This window comes from Engraulis encrasicolus, chromosome 14 (genome assembly GCF_034702125.1).
Source record: "Engraulis encrasicolus isolate BLACKSEA-1 chromosome 14, IST_EnEncr_1.0, whole genome shotgun sequence".
NCBI classification, from domain to species: domain Eukaryota; kingdom Metazoa; phylum Chordata; class Actinopteri; order Clupeiformes; family Engraulidae; genus Engraulis; species Engraulis encrasicolus.
In genome coordinates this window covers 51,879,330-51,896,829 of record NC_085870.1, presented here as the reverse complement: position 1 = coordinate 51,896,829, position 17,500 = coordinate 51,879,330, and the positions used below count along the sequence as shown (strand labels likewise).

The following is a 17,500-nucleotide window of genomic DNA, read 5'->3' as shown; positions in this document are numbered from 1 at the left end:
GGGTAGTCAGGGACAGAGAGAATGATGAGAGTTACATAAAGAAAGGAGGATGAGGGGAAACCAAGGGAAGGATGAAAGGAGAAAGGAGAAAGAGAGAGAGAAAGATAAATAAAGAGAGGTAAAACAAGGGGGGGGGTATTTAAATGAATGTGATGTTTATCTCTTCACTTTGGTGACACTTCATCTTATGTAAATAAATAACAAAAGCAAATTCAAATTTGGATTTGATATTCAGTAGAGATACGGAGGAAAAGACAGCACAGACATGAAGTGAGAAGAGGGGGTCTGAATGAGTAAAGAGACAAAAGATGTTCTAAAATCTAAAAAGAAACTGTTCCAAAAAAGAGGAGGGCCGTCAGGACACCTCAACGTCATGGGGACAGCGGCTCTCATCCCTGATGGGACTCGGCGGGTCGGGATCAGTCACCCTTCCTCCCGGCTGTGTTTCAAAAACAGTCTGAGACGTGTCGCCAACAACCCAGCTGTCTAGAACGGTCCATTTTTTTTTTTTTTAAAGATGTGTGTTTGGGGCTTTTTTATGCCTTAAGTCAGGACAAAACAGTGCTAGACTGTGAAATGAGTGGGGGAGAGAGAGGAGAAGGATCAGCTAAGGATCTCAGGCCGTAATCGAACCCGGGTCGCCGCCGTAATGGTACAGTGTCTATGGCGTCCCACTGAGCCATTGTGCCTCAAGAGCATCCCAGAGCAATGCTTCTCATCATGACTTTTGTTGACTTAATTCATTTAAATGAAGCTTAATTACCAAAATTGTCGTTACACCATTTTAATGTCTCTGCAAAATACTGTAATTTTTTCATGTGCTGTCCGTGGACCCAAACAAAAAAATATGTATTTATTTTTTACTCTGCTTTGCCTCCGATCGGAAATGGTGAAATTGAGGTACCCGAAACCTTCATCATACAATGAGAGTGAAGTGGTGCTGATGTTGAATCCCACAACAATGGGCAGTTATTTGTGCCACTGCAACTCAAAACAATAATTTGTGTGCGTGTGCGTGTGAGTGTGCGTGTGCGTGTGTGTGTGCGTGTGCGTGTGAGTGTGCGTGTGCGTGTGCGTGCTACTCAACTGAAGAGTTTTTGTGCTCGGCAGCCATGTGGATGGGACATGCGTCTCTTCTCCTCCAAAAAGCCCTCATGGCCTCTCTCTCTCTCACTGCTGCATCTTCTCCACTCACAGTACCTCCATCAAATTGGACCGACAAGGACTTCTCAGCCCTCCTTCTTCTCCCTGCCTCTCCACTCCACTCCTCTCCACTCCACTCCACTCCATTCCCAGCCACTTCCTGTTCCTCTTTGGTCGGCCATCTTTTTAGTCTCCCACAAGGCCACTTATATACCAGACACAAACACACACGAGGGCTTCATCCACAGCACTGACAGCACTCTGCTGCTAGCTCTGGTCCAATTAATAGCTCCTTGAAAACACGAGTATTTTCTCGACCAAAAAAAAGACCTCTTTTCTTCCCTTGGGTTTCAATGCTCTCCTGTTTGTCCATTCTCCAGCCACTCAGCTGATGCTCAGCTAGAGAGTACAGTGGTGGCCATTGTAAAGACAGCATTGGGCACCAGAAGTAGTGAAACAGGATGTGATGCCCTGCTCTTGTCGTTCTATTCCAGAGATACGTAAATGGCAGAAATACACTATCCAATCTTCAGGTGAAGTATTTACTTTATGCACAATGTTGTTCTGATCCTCAGGACATGAGGTGTGAGTAAAAATGTAATATTCACTTGGGAAAATAAGACAGAGAGCAGAAGGTAATTAAAAATGTTTTTTCAAAAACTTGAAACGAGCAATTTGAAAATTGAATTGAAAATAAGGTTATTATCTTATCTCCATAGGTTATTGGTCACCTCCACCGCATCTCTTCAATACAAACAGCCTTACGAGGGCGTGGTAACTCAATGAGCTAAGACATCGTACCATTACACCCTTTGCCGATCCTTTCCCATCTCTCTCTCTCTCTCCCCTCTCGTTTCCTGTCACACTCCCATACTGTCCTCTCAGATAAAGGCAGAAAAAAGCCCAAAAATATCTTATAAAAAAGAACAGTCTTCCTATTCATTAGAAATACAAAGGCATCATCATGACACACTCTTTGTGTTGTCAGTGGACTTAATGCTGTAGTGATATGACAGGCATGGAAACCCTCATAGCCAGTATGTTCCTGTTCAATGCACCATTATCCTGGGCTGTCTGTGATGATGCTACACTGCACTTCACGTGCAAGCCAGCAACAAGCACTACACATTACATCATTGAAATCAGTGGTGTGATTGGGTGCAGCTCTTCATACACATCCATTGAGCGAGCCTCTCATTTTCCTATACGTCATATATTTTCCCAGACCAAACTCTGCCTAGAAGTTTTCTTTGACAGACTGGCTAGCTACAGCCTCTACAACAACGTCAGACTCATGAATCATCAATCAGCTCCAATCACAGGAAACAACAAGACGTTGAGCTGCTACACCTGTCCCTGCCCCCTGAGGGCAACACCACAGTCTTGCTGTTGGCGCTGACGGGTCAGGCAGCATCATTTCATTAGAGCTGAACCATTAAATGCCTCCAGGGGAAGTGAATCATCAACACAAACACAAACCCGGCAAAAGGTCAGCACTTCCTGTACTCCCCGTGTTGATGTTTTTGTCCTGAAGAGAACTCTTGTTGTGTCACACCACACGCTATGCTGTCCTACAATGGCAAAGTGCAGTAACTACGCCACTGAAACAGAGAGAAATGCATTCAAAGCCTTGGTATTAGGTGGGATATTGTAAGGCAAATTTGACATAGCAATATCTCTAAAAACAGGACACATTTGGACCACAAGGCTTTGTCACAAGATAAAAGAGGTGTAAGGAAGACAATTTTCGGTCTAAACTCAAAATAGTTACTGCACTTTGCCTTTTGTAGGGCAGTATGGTCCTCTCACGTACAAAAAAAACAATATTCGATGTACGTTTGAATTGAGAATAGTCCTATTGAATTAAAAGATTCTAAATGTCGATATCGAAATCCACAATCATAAAAATGCAGACCCCACATACAAATTCTGTATGAGCCTCCCTTGCTGTGTTAAATTACTCTGGAAATGAGTGCAAACGTTTCATTAAATTGCTACACTTGCTCAGCGAATATGAATGGATCATCTTTCATTTTCAACACGAAAGGCATGTCGGAAAGTCCCACGCTCACTCTTTACCGACAGGGAGAATAATATTTGAATATTATTCGAATATTCGAATAGTGGCCATCAATTTTAAAATAGTGTGTTTGCCAAAAATTCCCACCCCATCCTTGGCTGCACCATGATTGTTCCTTGCCGGGCCTGGCCAATCTCCATAAATCCCCCCCACTTCTACCAGAGATATTCTATAGAGATATGCCAACATAATGTTTCTATGGGCACCACGCGACCAGGTTCCGGTCTGCCTAAAGGGGCGTGTCATAATGCTCCTACAATGAATAGAACAGTCCTTAGGTCTGCCTAGGTCTGCCTAAGGGGGGCCATAATAGAACCAGGAAACAATGGACCAATGGAACCTCTCTCTCTCTACTCTCTCTGTTTCTACTACATCACAATAATACTGTATCATGGACTTATCTGTCAACACTCATTCTTGGTCACGTTAATCTCTTATCTACCACAACTCAGAAAATGTGTTTTTGCTGACTGACTGACTGACTGACTGAATTGACTTTTCATTTTTTTTCCTGTAGTTTTTATTTTTCCCTCCCCAACTATTACCCGTGTTATACAGTTTAAGTTATACTGTATGTGTCTTGAAATGTCCAGGTGGGCATTATGTGTATTTATGTAAGCTATTGACACCCCTGGGGATCAATTAAGTTAGGGGAAAAAAATGAGTGGCTTCTACTGTAAGCAGCTTCCTTACAAACCGATACGTCTGAGTAGTCTCCTTACAAACCAATACGTCTGAGTAGTCTCCTTACAAACCGATGCTGTACGTCTGAGCAACACTGAGCTGATTTGACACCAACGTCCTTCACCAAAAAATGCCATATTTATCCACTATCCCAGTGAATGTCTGAACAGCCTGAGCAAACCATTCCCCATGCCTGATGACGCATATTATAAACTGGTACTTGTCACTGCCAGTATGGTTATGGAGGAGAGCAGTCCAAAGCAGATGGGCTTTCTAAGGATGGGCGATATGCAGGCAGTGCTGAGGCTGAGGCTGAGGCTGAGAGATCCTTTCTGCTGTCTGCGGCTTTATTGGCTCTCTCTTAGCCTCCTCTCCCCTGAGCTCTTTATCGCACCCCTGCACAGGCAGGCTCTCCAACCCCAAAGTCTAGTGCCTTTACAGACACTCACGTTTGTCCTCCCAAATCTCACCGTCTTTACAATCTGAGTTAGCAGTATGCATTCCCAAAGTCTAGTGCCTTTACATACAACTCGTGTTTGCGCTCAAATGCCAGTGCCTTAGCAGACACTAAGAGTTTGCAGCCAGCACTATCTTTGCATAGAAGTACATATGCATGTTTGCCCCTACAAAGCCCATGACTTAGCAGACACTCATGCCTGCCTTGCCAAAGCCCAGTGACTTTAAGCACAGTGGGCTGCCAGCTCAGGCCGAAGCGCAGGGCCTTCACAAACACTCATTTAGAAGCCAGTCCCACAGTTATGCAACTGCATACACTTATCACAGACACAATAACACACAGGGACACAATTACACACACACACAGTGAGGTGCACACACACACACGCAGGGCCGGATTAACGCACAGGCTAGATATGGCTGCAGCCTAGGGGCCCCAATCTGCCAGGGGCCTCCTGATTGCCCAAAAGTGAAAAATTGAAGAATTGGGACAAGATGCAATATTGAAAAGTTGATCCACCGTGTTGAGAACAGTTGGCAGACATGTTATGCTGAATTTCTAGGTCGATATGATGACACTGTCTACAGTGTTTCCCATACATTGAGGAAACTATGGCGGCCCGCCATAGTTTAAATTTGGCCGCCATAGTTTACGAAAATGTAAAAAAAAAAAAAATTTTTTTTTTTTTTTTTTTTAAACGATATCCGTTTTTGTTAAAAACGATTTGAATTACGATTTTGAATTTCCTTCGCATTTTCCTCCTGGAGTAAATACATTCTACAGACTCTGTGTTACCTGAATTTCCCCCTGGGGATCAATAAAGTTTCTCTACTCTACTCTACTCTATTGGTTAGATAAGTATCCCACGGTAACAGAATGAGGGGAAAGCATTAGGAAGTGACCGTAAGGGTATTACAGTTGATTCATGTGCGCACACATGTAACATGTGCGCAACGATGCGTTATGACACGCCGATATGCGAGGATCTTCGTCCAAATCGCTAGTCGCATGCATCATCGCTAACTGCGTTTACATCGCGTGCCGCGTGTAAAAGAAATGTTTGTTGTTGACATGTATGGAATTCACTTCAATTTGTGCTGTTTCTTGCTTCAGTTGTGGACAAAACGATTGGCCAAACTCACAATAGAAAGCCTTTGCTGTGCTACTGCCCCAGAGAGCTGAAAAAAAAAACCTTCATAGAAGAAGTCACTATTAACAGGGGTGTTAACCAATCCAATGAGTTCTCTCATTGCTCTCTCTCTCTCTCTCTCTCTCTCTCTCTCTCTCTCTATCTCTCATAGTAGCCTACTATTTACCCATAACAAATGGTGAATTTCTGAGCCCTTTTTAATTTGTAGCCTATACCACTGAAGGCATGATAATGCTTCATCATATTTTAGAAATAGGGCCTATGTGCCTTTTATATACCAAATGTTTATCATTTTGAAATTGTTTCAGTTGTTTATGACTTGTGTATGACTGAAATTATCTCTGCATACTATCAGTGCTGCGCATTGCTTTGTAAAGATAGGCTATTCAACACACTTTAAAAACACACTGAAAAGATACGGCCATAGTAGCCTACTAAAAACATTTTGTTCATAATAATGGTGATTAATAAATGGTGGTCTTAAATTTTCATACTGACATCCTTAAATTTGACTTGGTAGGTCACGGCAGACCATCAACTTCAAAAGTATATCTTGGTTAAAAAAAGGTTGGGCACCCCTGTTATAGAGAGAACCACAAGTGCTTGAAAGACAGGGATCAAAAGCCTAGTCAAGTTGTTGTAGTTAACTTGGGTTTGGGAGCTACATAAAAAACCTTCAGAGAAGGGACAGTTGGGATGAGTTTACATACACTCCCTAGGCTTTGTTTTACAGTTGTAATGAGTTCGGTGACAGACATGACACAGCAGAGGAGACATCTGGCTGCATAGAAATTAATGTGTAATGAATGTGAATATAGACATAAATGTGTAATATGTTGTTCAGCCCTTTTAATGGGAGGAATTTGGAAAAAACTGGCCCTGTGACCAGCACCCCTCATGAAGAATGTGTACGCCTACAGATATGTGTGGGGGAAAAGGCATAGCCTACCCTCTAAGACCCTTTTTGTCTATGCGTTAACAATTTCACAGTGCTCTTAAATTCTTATCTCTGCTCCTATTTTGTTTTATTATTGTTTCCCAGACCCCTGCATGAGGGACGAATGAAACTGTGTTGTAAACAGAAATTATTCACTGTACTGCATTTTTTGACAATGACAATGTACTACTATTATACAAGTCATGGGTAAAATCTTATGTAGCCTTAATTCTCAAAATATAAATGGTTGAAATATAGGCCCAGGCCTACAGTTTCTCCATGCGCCAATGTCATACTGTAGTCATTGTTTTGCCGTTTTGCATTTACGCTGCAAGAATACAACCCCCCCCCCCAAAAAAAAAAGGCCAGCGTGAGAACTACACCCCCCCGGACCAAATAAACCCCGGCTGCCCCCATAGTTTCCAAAATTTCTGTGGGAAACACTGGTCTACGTACATTTTTCACTAAATTTGCCTTGCCCCAGGCCATCTTAATCCGGCCCTGCACACACGCAAACGCACGCACACACTAAAGATAGATGGAAGTATCCAAACAAATCTTAATTACTTTCACAACACCAAAAATGGCATGGGCCAGCCCAGTTCATTTCCAAACGCTAGTACATTCAAGTTCAAAAATGGCCAAGGTCACAGAATACAGAAAAGGAGAAAATGTCATGTATTTTGCTTTGATTTTATCAGTAGAGGCTGTTTTTAGCTCAAAGCTCATAAACTATGCTTCTTAAATCACAGCAACATTTCAAGGGGGAAAAGAGCTGGGGGCTGGTTGCAATGCAACCAATGATAGCAGGATTAACGTCCAAGAAATATCTCTGTGTGGCTATGGCCGCTCTCCCATGAAGGCCAAAAACACCAGTGCCAAGTCTGTGAGCAGGGCACACAGATTAAGCCCTTGTCGTCTTTGCGTGTCTTTGCGTGTCTTTGCGTGTGTGTGTGTGTGTGTGTGTGTGTGTGTGTGTGTGTGTGTGTGTGTGTGTGTGTGTGTGTGTGTGTGTGTGTGTGTGTGCCACCCATCCACCATCTCCCAGCTGGTCTCTAAAACCCAGACCAGAACCTCAAGAGCCATGCCTTGTTCCCCTGACATCCAATCAGAAACTGCGCAGCAAGTTCTTGTGACAGGGAAAAAAAGGCCTTTCAAGCTACAAAAGAAGTCCAATTGCTTATCTAGAAATGTAGACTTTCATAGAAGCAGCAAATGTAATTCACTGCCAGAGGGATCTAGTGAAAATCCATAGTCATTTTGAATTGATGACTGGCCAACAAATCACTGTGACGTGCATGCTACAGTGCCCTCCATAATATTGGCACCCCTGGTTGAGATGTGTTAAAAGCCTTAAAATAAATTCAGTGTTTATTGCAGAAGAATACTGTCACACTGAAAAAGATAGGAAAATGTAGCCTTCAACTCAAATGAATTGTAGGAAAATAAAAAAAATCCCTGACTAAAAAATAATTATTTTTCATTAAATCACCTGTTCCACAATTATTAGCACCCTTAACAATTCCCAGGAAATAAATATAATTGAAGCATTTCTGTCATTTCTACAGTAGTTTACAAAGTTTACCAGAGTATGTAGGAACATTTAATTAGTAATTCATCACTTCCTGTTTCCCTGGGGTATAAATATGATGTGACACCGAGGCCATTTCTCTTATCCACTCTTAAACATGGGAAAGACAAAGGAACACAGCATACAAGTGAGGCAGATGTGCGCCGACCTTCACAGGTCAGGCAGAGGCTACAAGAAGATTGCCACTCAACTGCAGCTGCCCATATCCACTGTGAGAGGAATAATTAAGAAGTTCAAAACAACTGGAACAGTGGTAAACAAGCCTGGACGAGGACCCAAGTTTATCTTGCCACCACGCACAGTGAGGAGGATGGTAAGAGAAATCAAAAGATCTCCAAGGCTCACTGTTACAGAATTACAACAAATGGTAGCATCCTGGTGTTACAAAGTCTCCAAATCAACCATCAGGCGCTGTCTACACGCCAACAAGCTGTTTGGGAGGCATGCACGGAGAAAACCTTTCCTCACCCACAATCATAAACGCAAACGTCTGGAGTTCGCCAAGCGGTATTGGGGCTTCAACTGGGACCGTGTGCTTTGGTCAGATGAGACCAAGATTGAGCTTTTTGGCAACAAACACTCTAAGTGGGTCTGGCGTGCCACGAAAGATGCGCATGCTGAAAAGCACCTCATACCCACTGTGAAGTATGGGGGTGGGTCAGTGATGCTGTGGGGCTATTTCGCTTCCAAAGGCCCTGGGAAGCTTGTCAGGGTGCATGGCATCATGAATGCTTTGAAATACCAGGACATTTTAAATCAAAATCTGTTGCCCTCTGCCCGAAAGCTGAAGATGGGCCGTCACTGGGTCTTTCAGCAAGACAATGACCCTAAACATATGGCCAAATCTACACAGAAATGGTTCTCCAGACACAAAATCAAGCTCCTCCCATGGCCATCTCAGTCCCCAGACCTCAACCCCATTGGGGCGAGCTGAAGAGGAGAGTACAGAGGAGAGGACCCAGGTCTCTGGATGATTTAGAGAGATTCTGCAAAGAGGAATGGCTGAAGATCCCTCTTTCTGTCTTTTCCCATCTTGTGAAACATTATAGGAGAAGATTAGGTGCTGTTTTGTTGGCAAAAGGGGGTTGTACAAAATATTAACAACAGGGGTGCTAATAATTGTGACACACATTATTTGATGTCAAATAATTATTTCTTTATGTGGGATTTTTTCCCCACTGAATAAATGCACTTGTAGTAAAGGTTGGATATTTCTCTTTTTTTCCATTAAGGTCCCATATTATTTAGAAAAAAATAATAATAATTGGAAGCTAAAAAACACATCTCAACCAGGGGTGCCAATAATAATGGAGGGCACTGTATGTGCCATCCAATTTGTTGTGGCGATTGATTTTAGTGCTAAGCTGTTGCATGCTCACATTTGGGTAAAGACAACCTTTTGGCCCATCCCCTAACTATGACGAGTTCCTAGACACTATCCCCATTTCTCAATGTCACGTGTTCTAGCCTTGGTAGTGCGTGAAACACCTAGTGATTGGATACTCTATGGAGTTCACCAAAGAGTATCCAATCACTGGGCATTTCGCGCACTACCAAGGCTAGAACAATTTGGAAAATGGGTATACATCATCTCGATTTGATGTGAATCTAGCACAAATAGGCTACCAATTGCCCACAATTTAACTCCTTTGGATACTACAACCATGAAGAACGACTATCTTCACAGACAAACTGACGAGGGTCTTTGGATCAAGGATGACAGTTCATCAAGATCCAAAAAGACGTCTACATACGTAGTTGCTGAAAACCAAACTCCCTTGGTTGCATTGGTGTCTTAACAGAAAAAGTAATGAAACTCTTTGAGTGCAGGGTGAAACGTGTTCAAGCTCCAAACAGATGTCCTCTTGCTTAAAACCAAACTCCCTTGGCTGAATCTGAATCTGCACAGACATCCTGTCACCCACAGACCCACCCACCCATGTCATCTCTCCTACTCCTATCCGACTGAAGCTGATTATTATTCATCATGCTGGCTCGTCATGACCGTGCCGCTCCGATGGCGCTGCCGATGTGATGGGCTGCCACTTGTGTGCCATGTCTCCCCTTTCTCACACTCATGCAGCCCGTCATGAGACTGGCAGTGGAGGACCACTACATGCACATGCTCAAGGGAACAGTTCAGTAGCAGCAGTAGCAGTAGCAGTAGCAGCAGCAGTAGCTTACAAACAGTTAACATTAAATATCACAATATGTATCTTCAATACTGCTGAATTGTAAAAACAATTCTTCATTTTAAAACAAAAAAAACCTTTTTTACTTTTAATCGTGTCCAACGATGTGGACAAAAGCATGTTCTATTTTATGAAAAAAAAAGTTAAATATAGGCAGGTTGTTCCAACACACTGCTGCACACAGCCATGACCTTTGGCTATGATAATACTTATACTTCTATATTTTAGATTTCATTTTTTTTCCCTTTTAAAATTAAAACCCGTTTTAACAACATTCTCAAGAATCGGTGACATGCTCAAGGGTCCAGTTCAGAGGCAGGAGCAACAGCTTACAAATAGCTGGGCAAATATTAGGGGTGTACCGTACTCATCTCGATTTCACAAAAACAGGAAAAAATTATACATTTATTATGTGTATTAAATTTTTAAAAAATTATACATAGATCTTACTTTTCAGTTGTAGGCTAAACATGCGTAGTATTTATGGAAATATTGTTCAAAATCTTACTTTTCAAAAGGGGTGTACTCATTATCGATGTACATGCTCAAGGTTCGAATTCAACAGCAGCAGTTTAGCTGGGCAAATCAGCATACAAGACTTCAGTCAACCCAGAAGGAAGGTGTTAATTGTTTAAAAAAAAAAATGAAAGAAAGAAAGAAAGAAAGAAAAGGTCCACAGTCAAAGCCTGGAGTGACTATGAATGTGTTACATTGGCAGATCAAAGACCTTACTAAAAAGTTGCATAAAGTAGAAGTAGAAGTACTCTTACAACTGTAATTTCAACACTAGTAGCATGATATTGTATGGTTTCAACTTTATAATATAATACTACAAGTGTTGTAAGTACGTCTGTAAGAGAGCTTCTACTTTATACAACGAAAATGTTATACCACTTACTCCATTGTACCTAATGAGGTCCACTACAACCTTGATCAAACCAGTGCAGTCTCTCGTATAACAAGTACACAGGTCTACTGGTTAATCAGACAACTTACCAGTGTTGGAAGAAACCGGTGTTTCTTATTTTTACTTTTACTTTTGACACCTCTACCTACCAGATGCTAGGTTCTGGCATGAGGCCCTAATCTACTGAAAGCTTTCAAATAACTAAATTAATATTGACACTAGACAACTCAGGTGAGAGCATTTCAGTTTCAATAATGAGTCCAGAAAATGTTGCATTAGAACCCCAACCAGTTCCATACAACCAACTCTGCCGTCTGACAGGTCATACATGCTTTTATACAACGCATTCCTCTCCCCACCCAGAAGGGCGAGGTGACATTTTCTTTTGTGTTTGTTTACCAGTATGGGTCATTGAGTGGGTATGACAATTAAGCATGTGGTCAATAAATAAGGTTTTGGGAAAGTTTTGTTTCGTCCCAGCTGAAGGTATTTATGACCCCCTCGTACCCCTGTCTTCTTGTGGCTTCCATTTCCTTCTAATGTTAAAGTTACCATACCCTAATTATCTAGAAGTCTAACAAATAAACAGAGAAGTCTAATCCTATAAAGTTATAATAAAAATGAGTGCCGGTACTACAGTCTTACCCCTCCGGATGCTGCAGGATAGAGACCATCATCTCCACGGCGAGGGCCCCTGCGATCATGGCAAGGCCCGGCCTGCTCACCGTGCACTGCTGGTCCAAAGTCCGGTCCCGCGTGGACTACAAAAAACAACCACACAAGGGAGGTATACTAAGAACATGGTTTAGTGATAAACCAGGAGTGCGTTGCAATATGCGACCTTGCCTCCTCCACTTGCGCTTGTCTCCTCGTCCCGCCTCCTGGCCCCTCCTCCGTGGAGAAAACGATAAAGTTTCCCAGCTGTCAGCCTAGCCACAACAACTTTTGAGGGACTGTTTTTCATTCACCATCCCAATTGCAAATGAGGAGACTCTACAATTGAGCTTTTGCAAGATATTGAAATATAATGCTGTTTTCAGTGATGTCATCATGACGAGAAGCAAGTGGAGGAGGCAAGTGGAGGAGACAAGGTCGCATATTGCAACGCACTCCAGGCTTGGTCTACCTACAGGAAGTGGTAAACCTGCTAAGTTAAGAACATGAGGGCTCCACGCTCTTCTACTAGATGATTTACCTCTACCACAAGTTTAACTTAACCTGGTTTACTACTGAACCAGCTTCTTAGCATGCACACCCAAGGAGAGGACGCTCAGATGTACAATAGCACACCATGTCTATTTGCGTAACAGTGTTTTGTTGCAAACTATTTCATATTGCCTACACGGACATAGCAAATTTAGGTTGTGAAAATCGATTTGCACAAAAATTATAATTTAATGGGGGGGAAAAAGAGCAAAAGGACAGAGTAGCATAGCCAACCCAGTTTTGAACGATTTTTGAAACAGGTTTTCAGGGCACCAAACATGACGGCAACATCAAAAGCTTGGCTCCTAGTATGGCAGCCCCAATACATTCAGGATGACACTACAACGGCTGACAGTCATTGAAATTTAATTCAATTATTCATGTTTAATCAAAACAGAACAGTGGGTTCAGATGGAACATGAATGTCATAATAGTGAATCTGTTGCATAACAGGGATCGCCATTCATTTACATTTGCAGTTCCCTGGTAGGATCTAATTAAATATCCATCACACACCAGACAAAAGAATAGCCAGACTAAAATTAGATGAAGAAAAATAACGACTTGGTCCATATCACACCCATCACATCATCTGTTTACATCCCCATCATATCACAGCGACATACGGCCTATTTTTAGGCATCAATGTATTTTGTATGTATTTTATTTCGTCTTACATAAATACTGATTAAACCCATGCCATGGATACATACACTTACAAGGACCACAATGGAAATAACTTTTAGGAGCATTCTTGTGCAATCCTTTAGCACATGATGTGTTAAAGATTCATATTTATTTTATTTTCATCTTTGCTCAATGTTGATGCATTTCATAATAGCTATACCTGTATATCAGTCAATCAATCAATCAACCAACCAATCAATCAATCAATCAACCAATTACCCAATCACCCAATCAACCAAACAACTAATCAACCAATCAATCAACCAGTCTACTCACGTCTCCAGGGGCGACCACATCGTTGCAGAAGTAGCAGCCAAGGCGGTGTCCAGGGATGTTGGAGAAGAGGGAGGCCCCGGTGAGGGAGGATGGGGCCCCGCCGGCCGCATTGGAGGAGGGGGAGGAGGCGGAGGTGCATGAGGAGGACGAGGGGCTGGAGTCTGCAGACTCAGCCTGGGGACGCTTCAGGCCGTGACGCATCACCACAAACGTGTCGAAGCCGAGGGCTGCATTCACCACCAGCTGGAGGGGAGATAGCACACAGGTGCATCGCTTGTTAGTTTTACCCAGAGTTGACTCAAACGCCAGCTCCTTTCGGCTTTTTGTGTTTCCCAGTTTGACCATTTCAATCCCTAAACCCTTGTTATATTGATTTTAAAACTTTGCTTTCTTGTTAATAAAATACACATTGGCTGAACAAAGCCAGGGATTTGACTGAGATTGTAAAACAACAAAATAGACTTGCAAGTTACATAATGTGACAAAAGCAGTTGTGTTGTATCATTTCTTAAGACTAGACACACAAGTAAAACCTGCATAACAACCATAGATTGTATATAACTAACGTTCTATGATAACAACAAATCTCAGTGAAGAAAGAGCTAGGGTACAGGGCAGAAAGTGCTAGCACACCAACAGATGCACACACAGGCACACACAGATACACACACTCACACTCACACTCACACAAATATGCACATAAGGAAAGGACATCTATGCAGCAGTGTGGGGCTTGGGCCTTAATGGATGGGGTCATTAGCAAACGTTCCTACGAACTCTAGAAGATTAAAATGGTCTTAAGAGAGGGAAAATGTCTCAAAACAAAATTCCTTTTTCATCTCCATCTCATTTTCCAAACCCTGGAAAAACACCTTAAACTCCTTTACCCCTTTCCAGCACTGACTGTGCTCTACTGTGTATGGCTGGCAGACCCTAGAGGAATATCTAACACAGTGTTCCTCAAAGTGTGGTCTGCTGAAGAAGTCTGCACGCATCTTCCACATTTTAACAGCTACCTAGTGCAGGGGGTTCCCAACCTATTCCGACCCTGGGCCAACTTGAAATTTTCACAAATGTTCGGGGTGCACCTCTGATCCAATAAATAACACAACTCAAACAGTCAATCGTAACACACTTGGAATACTTTCAAGGCCCACCGTTTGAGAATCACTGACCTAGTGTGTTTATAGCCTGGGAAATCCCATGCTTCTTTGCATAATCGTTCCGATCTGAAAGAGAGCATCGCAGCTGCCCTAAGCAAGGAAGCCTGAGCAAGGGAGCCAATCAGAGAGTGGGGAGGGGTGGAAAGGCTTGACAAACGGAACCTTGCAGTTTGGTTGAATAGATAAGTCACAACTGACACGATTGGCAATGGGCTACGTATGTATATGTCAAATGATACATTCGTAACGCCCAATAAACAGCCATGGGCAATCATAAACCACACCATCCTACAAGCAATTGCATAGGTAGCCTCCACACTCCCATATGTGATCGCCTGAGTTTGTGTGTGTGTTGTCTGTGTTTGTTACTTCGCTGCTCTTCCACTGCCTGCCACAAGGTGCGCACGGTGAGCACTGAGCAGAGGCATGCCTGCGCCTCAACGAAGGAACAGGGAGAGACTCTCTCCTTACCCGCCAGCTTCAACACCAAGTGCATTTCACCTAAAAAGTTGTTCATCCGCAGGCAGTAATCAGTCCTGTCAAGTAAATTACCACCGCTACCAAAAATATAAAATTTGTGATGTGTGGTCCAGGCTATGTTATCATTGCTGTTGCGAGAAGGACAGTGACCACCCCCGCAGATCGTTTAGGTTCACAATGCTGTCGAATTAATTACGTTGTCAAAAATATGGAATATGTGATCGTGTAAGTTCACAATGTTGTTGTGGACTGTGACTTAGGTTCACAATCTTGTCGAATTAATCAGGCTACCGTTGCAAAATAATGTATGACTGGCCTAGGCCTGCGCCATTCTTAGCAGTAAAGAACAGGGTGGGACTGTTTCCTTTGACGCCAGCTCTGCACCAGTCCTATCAACCTAAAAAGTTGCTCATCAGCAGGCAGCCTATAGCTAGGCTATACCCTCGTTGAAGTTAACAAACAATCATGTCAAATTAATTACCGCTGCCTAAAATATGTGTGAAGTGGAAGTGAATTGTTGCGAGATGGACAGTGACCACCACAGATCATTTTGGTTGACAATGTTGAATTAATTGGGTAGGCCTACCATCGCCAATAATATGGAATTTGTAGCTGTGTAAGTTCATAATGCTGGTCAAACACCCCCTTCACTAAATTTAAAATTAAGCCCAGTTGCGAGATAGACCACAAATTCCGACAGCAATGCCCGTGGACTGATTAACAACGGTGAATAGTGATTTCCCATGAGGAATGCGGGGGCAAATGCCGCTTCAACCGACAGCGCCAACAGTGGCCCATGAGAATGATGCATATTCCATCGTAGGCAAAAAATAATAATAAAAAAAATAGGCCTGACCCTTCTGTGGTTGTTTCAGTTTTGTTGGTCAAAATCATTACATTCCCTTCACTAATTAGGCTAAAGTTCTATCAGCGGGTGATCACAAGCTTTCAAAAGAAGGTCGATTTTGCAAATGACTGAAATGACATGAATGTGTCATTTTTAAAGTCTGACACAGGAATATAGTCGTTCATATTAGCAAAGTCATTATTTTTGTCCATCATCTAATTATGCCATGCCTTGGCGGAGGTATGTGCTCTCGGAGCACTTTTCTAGTTACAATATGTAACACTTTTCTAATATCAAAAGTGGCTTGCAGTTACATATTTAGGTATTGGAGCCATTTTGAGTTAGATGTCTTAGGTGCCCACATTCTTCCTACTAGTACAAGATTTGAACCTGCAGCCTTCAGATTCTAACAATTAGACCAGTGTTTCCCAACCTTTTTTGACTCGCGTACCCCCTAAGCCTTTTTGTTGTACCCTATCCGATGCTCTCTATTTATTCCTTTATCCCAGTATGACTGTACTCATTCAATTGGCAGTATCACATTTTTCGCGTACCCCCTGAGGTGTGCTCGCGTACCCCTAGTGGTACACGTACCCCTGGTTGGGAAACACTGAATTAGACCATGGCTGTATAATCCCCACTGTGAAGCAATGATCTATGACAAGAGTAGTGTCTCCGAATCCCTGAACCAAGCTACCCCAGTGTGCGGTTTAAAGACAAATCAAGTTACCTGTTGACAAAAAAAGCTAGGAAGGACAGTAAGAGCCCTTATAATCTGAGCCAAAACAGCCCTTCACTGAGTATGAATTGCACAATAAAACTAAGACATGAAGCAGCAGCAGAGGATGGATGCACTTTCGGTGACCTTAGCGACTTCAAAATCTCCATCCCTCCATACCACCAATGGGAGGTTTATGTCTTTTTCTAGGCAGGCTATGGCCTCCTAGTGAGATCTTAGGTGTTGCTACTAGTCAGGTCAAGAGCAATGCAAATACTTTCTGAGCCCCGGAAAACTCGGGATCGCCACCCATTTTGACGGGAACCAATCAACTTTGAGCAGCGCCCTGGGTAGAGGCGTGTTCAAGGCAGTGACGTGGTTTAAGCAGAGACATTATATTGGGACTAAGAAAACCCTGGCTTAAACTTTGGCACAACCTTTTCAGGCCTCGACCAGTAGCTAACAAAGAGAAGCGCATTAACCAGGCTGTTTGGAAACGTTGTTCGCAATGAGATTTGAGAATTGTACGAGATTTGGAAGTCGATGATAATTAGGCTAGTCTTTTTCAGTAAACACATTTTCAACATATTAAAAAAGGGAAGGTTTTGCCTTTGGCGAGCACTCATTTACACTAAACTTTGACTAGTGACCCAGTGAAGCATTTCTCTTCTCTTTTTGTTTCATCTTTTTAAGATACGTAGTTTGGAATGACAACTGTGACCGTGTTAGCCACAGGCTTTAAAACTCAACCTCAGTCTTGGGGTTCATTTTGTAAATCTCTTCAATCTTCAAGTACCAAAATCTGAGCTTAATGAGACAATGAGATGATAAGATAGGGAGGGATCTGTTGTATTAAATAATGATACTAGTAATAGTGCAAACCTACTAGAACAAGAGTCTAAACATGACAGATCCTATTAGACTAAGGCCGAATCCCATTTCTTATTCCAACCCCTATCCCTACACCTTCCTCTTGCCCCTC

General features: G+C 42.6%; 1 protein-coding gene across 2 annotated transcripts in view; it reads right to left on the bottom strand.

The window, feature by feature from the left end:
• atg7 (ATG7 autophagy related 7 homolog (S. cerevisiae)) overlaps window positions 1-17,500 on the bottom strand; it is a 96,329-nt gene that overhangs the window by 67,463 nt on the left and 11,366 nt on the right. For both annotated transcript variants that reach the window (XM_063216072.1, XM_063216073.1), the window contains exons 15-16: window positions 13,311-13,553; window positions 11,787-11,902 (exon numbers count right to left, since the gene is read on the bottom strand). In XM_063216072.1, coding sequence (XP_063072142.1) covers window positions 11,787-11,902; window positions 13,311-13,553 — 359 coding nt within the window. The remainder of the gene's footprint in view (window positions 1-11,786; window positions 11,903-13,310; window positions 13,554-17,500) is intronic.